Source organism: Lacerta agilis, chromosome 10 (genome assembly GCF_009819535.1).
Source record: "Lacerta agilis isolate rLacAgi1 chromosome 10, rLacAgi1.pri, whole genome shotgun sequence".
Taxonomy (NCBI): domain Eukaryota; kingdom Metazoa; phylum Chordata; class Lepidosauria; order Squamata; family Lacertidae; genus Lacerta; species Lacerta agilis.
The window spans coordinates 15285413-15298917 of NC_046321.1; the positions used below are offsets into that span (position 1 = coordinate 15285413).

The 13505-nt window shown below is 39.9% G+C and overlaps 1 protein-coding gene across 21 annotated transcripts in view; it reads left to right on the forward strand.

Annotated features, from left to right (window-relative positions):
- The window catches only part of MICAL3 (microtubule associated monooxygenase, calponin and LIM domain containing 3), a 184909-nt gene that overhangs the window by 99079 nt on the left and 72325 nt on the right, over nucleotides 1–13505 (forward strand). For 14 of the 21 annotated variants that reach the window (XM_033162764.1, XM_033162763.1, XM_033162767.1 and 11 more), the window contains 4 exons: nucleotides 3928–4035; nucleotides 4768–4954; nucleotides 6406–6494; nucleotides 7358–7445. In XM_033162764.1, coding sequence (XP_033018655.1) covers nucleotides 3928–4035; nucleotides 4768–4954; nucleotides 6406–6494; nucleotides 7358–7445 — 472 coding nt within the window. The remainder of the gene's footprint in view (nucleotides 1–3927; nucleotides 4036–4767; nucleotides 4955–6405; nucleotides 6495–7357; nucleotides 7446–13505) is intronic. The other 7 variants (XM_033162777.1, XM_033162778.1, XM_033162779.1 and 4 more) reach the window with 1 other exon arrangement.

The following is a 13505-nucleotide window of genomic DNA, read 5'->3' on the forward strand; positions in this document are numbered from 1 at the left end:
TTCCTTGGGCTTCTCCACTTCACTTTCATTTTCTCCATAGCTATATCTTGGTTTTATTGTAATGTTTTGAACAGGCGCTGCCATAATCACTTCTAACTATAATTTGTTTTCAAGTTGGCAATTAAAACCAAGTTCAAACTGTGGTTTGAGTCTCTCAAATGAAAACAAAATTGGGCTAGCAGTAATTATGACCTGCTCGTTTAACCATGGCTTCCCAGTATATATTTTGCTATGCAGGGAAGGGAAATGGAATAATGCAGACTGCTGCTGACCACCAAACCATGGTGATGTTGGAACTGGACCATTGTGTCAAACGGCCATTTCTGGCTACTAAGGAACCACCAATAAGGCTTAATTGTTGCCAAGAGTGGGATTCACTGTGTTGTCTGTCTCTTAGCAGCTGTTTCTAGCACTGGATTTTCTGTGGCAATTGAACATCTACATGATGAATAAATGCTTGTTTGCTGCTTCACTTTGAGGATGTGATTCAAACCACTATATTGCTTTGTGTGTCTTATAACAGATTAGTTGTGGTTTGATTTTTGAGCAGCGTAGTGAATAGTGAAATGCTTGCTGCTTGCCTCATACAGATTAAGGTTTAAGGGATTTCTGATCTACAGGAAAAGCTATACTGTATTGGTCATTGTGTCACTAAATGTTGTCTAATTCTTCAGGATGGGCATGGGGAATGTGGACACCTGTCTGTTGTAGAACTAATATTTCCTTTTAAACAATGTAGTCTTGCTTCGAGAATTCTGTAGAGTTTTTATGGGAGAGGTGGATTAGATTCAAATCGATGTTAGGCAAATGTAATAATCTTTAGCATGGTCAAGAAACACCATGCTTTAGACTTAGAGCACATAGTCCCTTGTGTCTGCTTGTAGAATGAGGAAGAGAAGGACTCACCAACCAAGGCCTTCCCTTCAAAAGAAAACTCGTGGATGACAATAGACCTGTTTCTGACAAAGCAACCACATTGCCTCTCATTTGGTTTCCCATGTTTTCCCCTCTACTCTTACATAAACAAGACTTAGGGTAGAAATAGGCTGAAAATTCTCACAATTGATGGAAATAGGTCATGGGATCCCCCAAAGATCTGTATTGGGACAGTCTATGAGGTTGAAGAGATTTGTTTTGCACACAGTCCACACACAAAAGAAAAAATAGAAGAGGCTGTCTTAGAGTCAATAAGATTATATAACTTGCCTACAAATGATCTGGAAGTGATCAGTGAGAGCCAACTTTGCAGATGGCACCAATTTATAGAGCATGATGAAAACCTGAGCAGACTGTGAAGAGTTCTAAAAGAACATTTCCAAATGGGGTGAAGGGGCAAAAAAATGTGCTAATAAGTGTAAAGTGATATGTATTGGGAAAAAAACATTCCAATGCTGATTGAGTCTAAACTGGCTGAGACTGTCCAAGAATGACAACTTGGAGCCGTGGTGGAGAGCTCAATCAAAACTTGGTGCAGCAGCTGTGGAAAGACAAATTCCAATATTGTAGAGATGGATAAGTGGTGCAGAAGAGGCACCAAAATACCAGTCAAGAAGTTGGAAGGGCATTCCAGGCAAGGCTTGTATGTTTGCGGCCTTTTTAATTTAGAAAAGAAATACTAAGGGAGTTATGATATAGGGTTATAAGATTATTATATACTTTTCAATGTTTACATGGCTTCTAAGTGGTTTACAAAACCTTAAAACCAGTTGCACAACCTTGTTGAAATACAGAATAATGAAAAATGCACCATAATTGAAATACACAATAAATCCATCCCATTAAAATGTTAAAATAGAAACATGTGATTAAAATATGGAATAAAACTATCACATTAAAACACCACAACAATTAAAACAGGAGACTTGGGTCAAGAGATGAAAGGAATGCCTGTATAAATAGGTGTGCCTTCAGAAGCTGGTAGAATACCAATACAGATGTGGAATGCACTACCTGCTGAAATATCCCAACACCTGTGCCATCAATAATACATGATGCGGGGAAAATGGGGAATGTTTTTCCCTCTCATAAAACTAGAATTCACTTAATGAAATTGTCAGTAACAGATGAAATAAAGCGTTTTTTTTCTCACAAAGTAGAATAAACTTATGGAATTCACTGGTGTCATAAGATGTGGTGGTCAATGGTTCAGATTTTTTTTAATGACTTGTTCATTTTTTTAATTAAATTTATATATCATGCATCAAATGAAGATCACAGGACAGTTTACAACATAAAAACACAAAATGCATAGCACAATCATAATAAAAAACAACACACACACCACCTTTAAAAGGCCATAGGTTGTTTAACAGAAGGCCTGGTTGAAGAGAAATGTTTTTGCCTGGGTCTAAAAGCAGTCATGAGAATTTACACAGATTCATGGGGGTTATGGGTCTTTCAAAATGTGTAGATCTATCAGCAATTAGCTGCAATTTGAAATATCATGTCAGTTAAGAGTCCTGTTGACTTCAGGCCCTCCACCTTACCAATCTTCTGATCCCTCAGGGCTTTTCTTACATCAGAAAGGCCCATTAGCTGTTAATAATGTATCTACTTAGGTAAATAGAAGGACTTGCTGATTTTACTCTCTGTTCTTCAGCACAAAATACATTGGCTTAAAATAGGTGGAATATTTGTTGTTTTTGAAAAGGGCAAACTGTCAAAGATTATTGAGCTGAATTTTATATTCTGCTTCCTTGCTGAGAGGCCAGGCAACCCTCATCCGTCTTCCCCTCCCCATAAACTTAAGGGAGAATTTGTGCGCGTGTGTGCAGTTATATGACTTCCTAGGTGGGACTGTGTATGAAGAATCTCAGTAGGCCTATATAAGGTTCTGTAGACTTGTGCTCCCCCCCCCCCAATATATTTCTGAAACACAATGCTATCTAGTTATCTTTTTGTGTTGTACGGTTTGCTGCTTAAATAACAGTTGAAACAAATTGTGTTTTTTAAAAAATAAATACAGTATAAGCAAAGGCAGCCATGTTGGTCCATAAGACACTCCTCTCGCAACTTCCATAGTAAGGAAATATCTTTTTTTAGGCCAACCAAAATGTAACAAAATAATGAGCAAGCTTTCGGGTTCTCCAGCATTCTTCATAAGCTGGATGTGGGCGAGAAAAAGGCTGGCTTGGTGTTGAAACTATAGTGTCTGCATTGGCCTCCGACCTGAGAAGGGGTGTGAAAAGGTAGTGGACGTAATATCCAACTGGGGAGACTGGGATGAAGAAACACACAGTGGCTAAAGACTGTGTACTGTAGTATTTTTGCAGCCCTGCAAGAAAGAACATATATCTGAGCATGCAGATTTATTACACCCCTCTTTCCCTTTAACTTCTCCTCCAGATATCCTTTCCCCAGACTATGTAATTTCCCAGTCTGATTTTGGATATCATAAATAGTCATGATATCCAATATGGGTAATCCATGCTACCTCATCCCTGAACTCATAGCACTTAGTCACCTATTGTTGGGGTTTCTGTTTGGGAGAGGGGGTCAACAACCAGCGGCTCATAGACTAGATCTGACCCTATGGCAGGACTATGTTCAGCTGCTAATCTAGAGACAAGCTTGGTGTTTGGAAAGAACATAGCAGCTGTTATGGGAAACCTTTCACCTCCAACCCACATCTCAAAGTGACTCTCTGGCAAAAGAAAGTCTCTGACCAGGGTCTTAGTGTGGCTGATTACAAACTGTTAATAATTTTATTTAGTGCTGCCCACACCAGTGGTTGCTGAGATCACTTGTTTTGCTGGTGCCGCACACGCTTGTGTTGTCCACTGTCTTGGCATGGTTTCACCCCTTTCTGCACCTTTTTTGCCATTTTTTTCTTTCGTAGTTTTCATCCTGAATTTATACTGTTTCTCTTTTCCCTCATTTCCCCCATCCATATTACCTACCCCCACCCTCATTACCTTCATCTGGTAGAAGTATATAAAGATGTATACAGGTGGCGTGAGCTCATTGGCTGAGCAAATAGCCAATCAGCTTCAAAGGAAAGACCAACCCAAAACCCTTCTAGACAAGAAGGAACTGGTAAGAGAATGATGTTCAGAAGGTGATGAGTATTTGTGATTAGAAGTTAGACAGCTCTTCCTTAGATCCTCAGTAATATGGAGCCTTTAGTTTTCCCTCAGTGTTTAGTTAAAGGTAGCTGATGTAAGCACTTCCTTGCCTGTTCCTCTACTTGCCCTTGTGGGTTCTTTGATTCTTGCTATAAAGAAAATGGATAGTCCACAAAAGATCTGTTGCTCAAAACTTTGGTGTCTTTATGTGTGGAGATACCATTTAACAGTGGTTGTTTGGAGCCTAGCTTCAGTAGCAATGTGGGAGGAGGATTATTTATTACTATCATAATTTTGTGACGATTTCCACGACTCGTTAGTTGTGTACACTTGGTGTCTCTCATCAACTTTGTGAGTTATGTCATCATTATTCCCATTTTAGATACAGGCTATGTGTGGGAAGGCTAAGGCTGAGAGAATGAAAGAATTTTTAGATCCTTCAGTTCTCCCATATTCCGCCAGACACTTTATTTTCAGGTGGATGGATGCTACACCTTACGGAGTGTGTTCTCTAGCTGATCTTTTTTCTTCCTCATGTTGGGGCCTTGGAATTATCCATAGGTGCCTGCTTAGTGTTTTTGCTGAAACGTCCTCCGTTTCCCATTGAAGGATTCCGAAACAATCTAATGAATACATATGGCACGACAGTGGGAGTAAAAGCAAGCTCATGACTCTAGACCTCTTATTGTTCTTGCTGCTTTAGGGTTCCTTGAAAAAAGAATTCCCTCCGAATGTGGGAGGCAGTGATGTCTGCTACTTCTGCCACAAGCGTGTCTATGTGATGGAAAGGCTGAGTGCTGAAGGCAAATTCTTCCACCGCAGCTGCTTTAAATGTGAATACTGTGCTACAACCCTGCGCTTGTCCTCTTATGCCTATGACCTGGTGGATGGTAAGTGAAATTTACCTTTTGCCTTAGGGAAGGGATGGGCAAGAGCTTCAACTGGTGGGTTGCATTCAGCGAAATTGTTGTGCAGGTGACTTCCACTTGCATAACATAACTTCTCCTCCTCCCCCTCCCCCTCCCCCCTCCCCCTCCCCCCCACTTGTGTCCCCATACCCACATCTTCTCTGGGGGTTCCCCCAGGCTTCTGGGGCAGAGTTTTTTTGGGGGCTGGGTGGGAACTCAGGGAGTAGGAGAAGGAGAGGGAGTTCCATTGTGCAAGCAGAAGTCATTGAGATCACAACATGACTTTTATTGGATTCAGCTCTTTGACTTAGAAATAACCTTCAGGATTCCATATATCTTTAGTATGGTCAGGAAATCATTACATCACTGTTTGGATCACTTCAAACACATCATCCAAAATTATTATTGTGCAAGAAGTACCTGTATTTGTAGAAACTAAAATGCACATTGTAAATACTGCAGTCTGAACCTGGTTGAACTGGGAGTTGAACTCCTCTCCATGCTCAGGATTTTTTTGTGCTGCCAAAGATTATGGAAAACTCAGAGTGGGAAGCCATTACTCTTGTATTTGCACTCATGGCTAGACAACTGCAGCATCCTGTAAACAGGGCTCTCCTTGAATACTGTTTAGAAGGATCAGCAACACATTGGAAGATCTTGCAACACCACACTACTGGCTATTTGCATCCATGAAATGATAATTTTTGAATACAGTGGAACCCCGGGTTACGCACATGATCCGTTCCAGGTCGCCATGCATAACACGTGCATGCGTACGTATCCTGAATGCACGGAAAAACCCCGAAAACCTGGAAGTAGCGCGATTTGAGCGCTTCTGCGCATGTGCGAAGTGTGCAGAAGCGTTCTGCGCATCTGGGGGTCATGCGTGCGCCGGAAACGCTTCCGGGTTGCGGGCGTCCTTAACCTGAACGTACGCAACACGGAGCGTGCGCAACCCGGGGTATGACTGTATTTGTAGTTAGAAATCACCTGGGTGACCATGGTACACAGATTTCTGTTTGGATTGGTCAATTCTTTGGTAAGCAGCGGTCTGTTTGGAGTTAATGCCCAGCCCTTTCCTCTCTGCATTCATTCTTGCCTTTTCCACAGCACTTCTGCCAGATTTTCATGTGATGCAGCCTTTGTTCCTCATACAGTGCTGCTTTGTGTGTGATACCACGCAAGTTCCCCTGGGATGTTCTGGCTATTGGTTGGGTGCTGGGTAAATGGCTATCAGGCACCCTATGGAAAATCCATTTGTTTTCAGGAAAGGAGGAAATTAACGTGAATTAAAACTTTGAGGGACAATTGTCTCCATGTATTTTGTATGTGACAGGGCAGAGGAGATACAGAGGAACCGTGGCATTGCACAGCATTACCAAACTGTAGCTTTTGTCTTTCTCATTACCTTTTCCCCCTTGCTCTATTTGCAGGAAAATTCTACTGCAAGCCTCACTACTGTTACAGACTTTCAGGTTATGCACAGAGGAAGAGACCGGCAGTGGGCCCTCTGTCAGGAAAGGTAGGCTGTTTCCTTTCATTTCCCAGATGAGACTGCTTTGCCATTTTATGTTGGGAAGTGGCTTTGGGTTGTTTGGAAGGGGGAGAGCAGTGTTGCAGAAGGGTGCAGAATCTTTCTGAATCCTATGAGCATTGATCTTGCCTGCCTTTATTAGCTGTAGACTCTTAAATAGAGCACATAATGGGAACTTTTTATCAGTTGTTGTTTTTATAAATTTGTTGGCTTACCAAAACCAAGACAGCAGCGTGTCTTGAGAGAGAAGATGAAAAGCTGTGCCAGTGGTGTGCAAATAGGCACGTTGCCATTCATATTTACTTCTGTATATCCAAAATCCAATTTATGGTGTTGGATAATAAAAAATAGGTTCTTTTTATCAGGAGACTATTGAACAGTGCTCATACCCAAAGAGTAGGAATTTAATAATTAAAACATGGATATGCATTAAAGTAAATTCTGCCTTGAGAATATATGTAATAGTTGATCGACTGGACAACCATTACATTTAGAAAGTAACATGAATTAATTTTACTTATGCAGTTAATTTTATGGCAGTTGGTTATATGGCAAGTAGTTCTTCAAGGCAATACTATGGAAAAACGATACATATGATACTATTATTTTTTGTTAAAACCAGCTAACCCCAGGCATGCCCTCCATATGGCTTTACTTGAAGAAGTAGTTAGATAAATAACAAAGATATACTGAGAATGTGTGTCCAGATCTGGAATATGCCTGAATAAACTAGGATTATTATTTCTCCTGGATCTAAAACCATAAAACCACCTTTTGTTTGTTTGCATTTGCTCACTTTTAAATTACATAAATTTAATAACTGCATCCTGCCTTGCCTGTTTCCCCCCCAGGACAGCAAAGGGACCCAGCAGGACAACATGGCGGCTGACGGTGCAGGACGTGCAAACTCCATCTCAACTTCGTCAGAGAGGACTCCAGGTAGCTCTGCTTCCTTGTTTGGCAGGGTGATGCAGTACTCGCTCCACCTCTTTGACAGAGTTAGGGTGGCAAGCCAGCTCCTGCAAAACACAGTTTCCTCAGTTGGGCACCACGTAGCCCAAAATCCTTTGGACTCCTTTTTCATGTGCCAGCTGATGGCTTTTGGAGTCCCCTTTATCTATGTCCAGTCAGAGGTTCTTGTGCAGATAATGGGGGAGTTTTTATCAGCACTAGGATATTAATACAGTAACAACTTTTGTAACACTGTGTAACATGTGTGCAGGAGGAAATTAGGGGTTGTGTGGTGGTGGTGGGGTTACATTATGGTTTGTAAGACAAAGCTGCTGTTCTGAATGCTGTCCAGGTAAACACAGACGCCCAGTTCAAGATTTCTTGGGTAGGTTCAAATTAATTAAAATAATTGTTATCCATTGCTAGTCATACCCAGAACAGACCAATTGAAATTAATGGACATGACTAACTTAGCTTAATGAATTAATTTCATCAGGTCTACTCTGAGTAGAACGTAGCTGGATGCAACCCTTAGTCTGCAAAATCTACATTGCTGAGTGAATTAAATATAGCATTGCCATGGTTTGAAGGAGTCCATTAACTGGATTTCTGTGTTCACCTGCAAAACTATCTTCTAATTCTCACTGATATGGTATCTGAATAGCAAAACATCAAAACCTTGTTGATACATTTTGAACCATGCCTGCTATACATTCCTTGTTGTCTTTCACAGCCTTTAACTCTGGGTGATCTTGGTGTTGGCAGGTTGTGGAAATTTCTCCCAAAATATATGCTTTGCTGTTCTGGACTGGGGCTGACAAAGCAAGCTGTATGCTGTTGAGGGCATTCTGGTTAACCTTTAACTTGATTCCTGTCTCTGTGTAAGAGAGAGATAGACTTAATTTGTGCCACAAACTCTTGTTTGGACAGAATTTTACTTTTACCTTTTGGTGATTAAATTTGAATAGCACTTGATAAGAGCCTGGACTGGATTATAGTTGTGGAATTTTCCAAGCCAAACAGGTTTAGATTTTATTTTTTTATATAGAATTAAATTATATAGCCGTAGTTGTTCGTAGGAACTAAACCGTCGCCCTTCCATTGGCTAAATGTTTCTAAATGGTATGAAAAAATCCAGTTGAAGGATCATTCAAGATACATTTTTTTCATTTATTTATTTTTAGTTGTGTGCGCTCAATAGCATTGTACAGTTTCTGTATTTGTGTGACATTTCTCATCCAGAAGCAAAATGAAAGAGATTTAAGATTTAAGTAAGCTCTGAAAAACAATTTGTATTAAGCAAGTCTTTCAAATGTGAAAACACAGCTTCTTGTAACTATTGGATAGGAGTCATTTGGCTGTGGAAACAAAGAGTTCTGGGATTTTGCACTGATTAAATTGCTTGATCAGAGATTGGATGTGGCTGTTCAGATAGAGTTCAGACTCTGAATACTGCTTGTGTTGAGCTTCTGCCTCTGTTGTCTTGAGACTGACAATCTTGCAGAAGTTGCTTGCAGTTGGAGTTGCCGACTTGGTCTAGCATATTTCACCAGCTCTTTACCTTGTTAATTTCAGTTTAGCAATAATTATTCTTGGCCTAACATTGCAGTGAAACCTGTCCTACATTCCCTGTAAGCCATCTAACTTTTAGTTCTAGTTCCCTGCTGGTCAGGGCAAGAAGCAGACATTTTTTGGCTCTCTGCTGAGTTCAAAGTTAACTTGAATGTATAAGTTTGCTAATCACTGTAAGGGTATGGGAAATTAATGTGTATTTTCATAGGAGCTGCTGAATGAATCTCTATATGTTTAAAGTTTAAGATCAGGGCTCTTTCATGTGTGTGTGTTTACATATAGCTATTTATGTGTATATAGATATTGTAATCTCTCTACAAAGTAGAATCCAGCAATAATTAATTGAATAATTAATTCTGGCCTTTGTGGTATATAAGCACCATGAACTATGATAATAGTTAAAGACAGTGCTGGGGGGATTTCAAATAATCAGAAGCCAGCATTTTATGTGGTCAGAGCTGATAAAAACGTTTCAGTCCCTAGATGCCAGTTGAAGTATCCTAATCAGAGAAGTTTCAGACTTTGGCAGTCCTCTGCAAGGCTGGTCTGTCCTCATGCAAACTCTGAATTGCCATTGAGGTAGAGCTATAATTCTATTAACTGCATGTTTCGGCCACTGGAATTCATGCAGAGATTGGCATTTCATAATGTGGAAAATGATGGTGATTTGAAAAGGAAAAAAAAGTGATTTTAATAGAATGTAATTGGATGGTAGTAGAGGAAGCAGAGAAGTGCAGTCTTGGAACGAATAGAAATCTGCACCTCCCATTGACCTGTGTTCATGGTCAGCTGCCCATTCCAAGCTGACCGTTGGTTTCTGTGGAATAGGTAAATGCATGCTAGTGGAGCCATGCTTACTCTATTTGCATGTTTACTATGAAATTTTATGTCGCCTCCCTTCCCTACTTGTTGGCTAACTTGAATAGTAGAGAAGAGAGCTCTTCTGTACTGAGGCATTAGAATAATGGTCAGGAATCAATAAGCACTTTTTATTGTGAGGTAATTTCGCTCTCTGGCATGTGTGGCTCCTGCATTATAGGTGTTTTGTGATTCCCCCTATTCTGTTACAAAGGGGGAAATTAACTTATCTCAGTATTTAGCCATTAGAGTAGGCCACATCTTCTCTTGATGTCCACCTCCTGGTCTGCCCAGGAGTGTGTGTGGCACATGTGAGTGCTTTAAGTGAGTAGCCTTTGATGTTGCTGCTATCCAGTGACACTTCTTGCACACTGTCTGCAAAACGTGCAACCTTTTCTGCTGGTGCAGGGGTGGTGAAAGCTGTGACAGGCGCTTTCTTGTGCTGAACTCTGGCATGCTTCTGGCAAACTCTGTATTACGCCTTTTCCTTGTACTGTCTTCCTGGGATTTTGTGTCAAGCACTCTCTGCATTTGCCTTTGTGACACAATTGCTGCTGGTGCCAATAAAAGGAGTGGGGGTGAAAAATCCCTTGCTTTTCAATGGTTGTATTCTGTAATAGTTGTATGTCTCTTGTATTTTGGAATGTTTTACAGTGAGTGTCATTTTTTATACATGTTTTTTTTTAACATGGAAGTATTGTTCTTTCTGCACTTCATTATAAATGTCTGTAAAATATTTTTGAATGTATTAATCCTCCTGTGGGTCCAGTGGGCTTGGAACAGTCTCTTTGCTTTTTGCCTTTAAATTTTGTATAAAGGGTGGTTGGTTTTCACTCCATAACTTTTAGGGGTAATGAAATTAAGGTAATTCACCATGAGCTAGGTCACTGGAATGTTACAAACATAGTCAAAAGCATTCTATTTTTTTTTTTAAAAAAAGTGAAAGAAATATAGGAAATTGAGAGAATTTGTACTAATATCCTCCTTTGAAAGAGAGGAAGTGAATAGTATTATCAGTGGAGTATATCTGTCCTTAACAGTATATTCCAGTGAAGTAAGCTAATTGCACCGTAGTGAGGTAGCCGGAATGTGGCAAGTAATCATGAAATACTAACAGTCAAATCTTGGAACACATAGTTGCCGTTTTTAGTGAAGGCCAGCACTCCACTATGGAATTTGCAGCATTTCACATGGACAGAAAGTTGGGTTGTAGGACTTCAGTTGCTCTTTCATATACTTGAAGGAGCTTTTGATGGGTTTGTAGTAGCATGCACCCGTATCTGCAGAATGCAAGCTGAATTTGCATGTGTATTTGTTTTTAAAACACAGGAAGAGGGAGAGAAAGTGTAATCTTTGATCGGTGATTAGAGGAGCTCTATGCTCTTCTTTTATCAGTGATTAGAGGAGCTGCATCTTCTATTCCCTTTGATGCTGTTTTGGCAGACTCTTCTTTCCTACATAAAAAGGTGTATCAGTAAATTTGTCCCTTTTCGCAACAGAGCACTGAATAATTGTGTTTAAAAAAAACAACAGAAATTATATTGTTGTTTGTAACAAACTTGTTGAATCCTGAAACTGCATTGGTTCATCCAATGTATACCAATGAGAAGCCATGGAATTGCATAGGGAGAAGTTGCAAGCATAAGCTCTGTGTTAAATTGTGCTAATGGTAGTGTTACAACAACATACCTGCAGTATAGAATCAGCAAAGAATGTCCATATATATGTAATTTAATAAGATTATATAACGTCTCCTAGACACAGATTTCAAAATATTAATGTACTACCTTTAGTCTCAACAAACCATGATCTGAATGAATATAATTCTTTGTTTTTTTGACATGATAACTAGTGTATAGGTATTTTTTTGATTCAGCATATGCTTTACAAACTATAAATTGTGCTAAACTTGATCTCAGTTAATATAGTTCCTTAAATTATTATTAGCTGTCACCCTGGTTTAAAATGCACTTGATAAATAATGTAAAATTCACTTGCCCCAAATTTGGCATGAACTCTGCCAGTACTCAAGCAGCACCAATTTCTGTTTTAACAGAACATGTTATTTACAGAATTAATCATAGGGTAGCAAACATTTGGACTGATGCAATACAATTTTCCACCTGTGACAGAATACTTTTTAGGAAGTCTAGAGATGGTCTTGGTAACCTTGCACAATGAAGGCAGCATTTGAGAAGTTTGATCCTTTTTTGAAATGTTGCTTGGTTTTTACTGTGTCCACTGCAGCAAGATAGCAACCATTTTTAAAAACTCTGTAGGCCAATCAAAACTGTGTGCAGTAGATTCTGAACAAGTAGGAATGAGGCTACAGTTCTTTTCCTAAATGTTACTGTGGACCTGAAGCTGGGTAGAACAGTGGGACTCCAGGATTTATGCCACATTATGTGCAGAGAGACCCAAGCAAGGTCTGTTTCTTCAAAGAGGTTAGGATTATTTTATATATTAAAGCAGCCACCTGGAGTTTGATGGCTGCTCCACAAGAGGCCCTAATCAGCATTAATTGCACAATAATAGATTGGCTCTATTGTGTAGTCTGTAAACAGTGTTTCCATGCGCTCTGGCTTCCAAAACAGTGTTCTGTTGTGCCAGAAGCGGTTTAGTCATCTCCTGTACAGAATACCAGTGCATTTCTTGTGGCCTGCATTGAACTACCATAATGTATGGAATCACTTTTAGTATGAAATCAAAGGTCCCGTGTAGCTGGAAGTTTACTGTTAAGCATGCATGTTGAATGGCTGAAGATAGTGTCCCTACCCTGTGAAAGGTAGCCTTCCAGAGCTTAGCTTGGAAGCTTTCTTGAGAGACTGTTCCTAGACCCCGTTGCATTCCCCTTCAGTGTTCTTACTAGGTTTTTATGGTGGGATTGATGTGAAGGGAAGAATGTGTCCAACTACAGGGCACATGAGCAGGCAGCAAAATGAGGAGTCTGGACATGGTGCATCAAGGGAAAATGATGCACATAGGAAAATGCAGTGTTATGTGCTTTCAAAGTGAACATCACTTTTGAATAGCTACAGGGAAGAAATGAAATGTAAAATTTATACAATTGTTGGGTATCCACCATAAAATCCTGTTGAGAACACTTTTTTCCTGGGAGAGATGAAATTGCTTTCTCTTGTCCTTCCATCCCTCCTCAAACCTTGTAGATCATAGTGACTTGTATTGTATTTGTGTGTATATATATGCATTTCTTGAGGGATGATGCGAGTTATTTTGAGTATTTTCTTAAACAGAATGCAATATCACTTGTGTGTCAGCGAAAAATACCTTAAATCTCTAAGAAACGGGTTTTGTTTTCCCCCCTCCCAACAATTAACCTGGGGTGTGCTTAAATGCCCCCTATTTTGAAATGCAAAATCTGAGGGGAAAAACATCCTCTGCTTGAGATTTAAGCTGTGGCTCAGGGAAGAATGGGAAATGTGCTCTGAAAAGCCTCACATCTCAAACTTGAGATGTTGTACCCTTTTTTATTTTGGTTTTCTTGCACTTACTGTGGTGGTGCAGAGTGTGCATTTGTGTTCAAATTCTGTAACTTTGGAACTCTTGTTGCTGTGAAAACAATACGTTTTTGTGCAAATGTTACCTCTTCATGTTAAA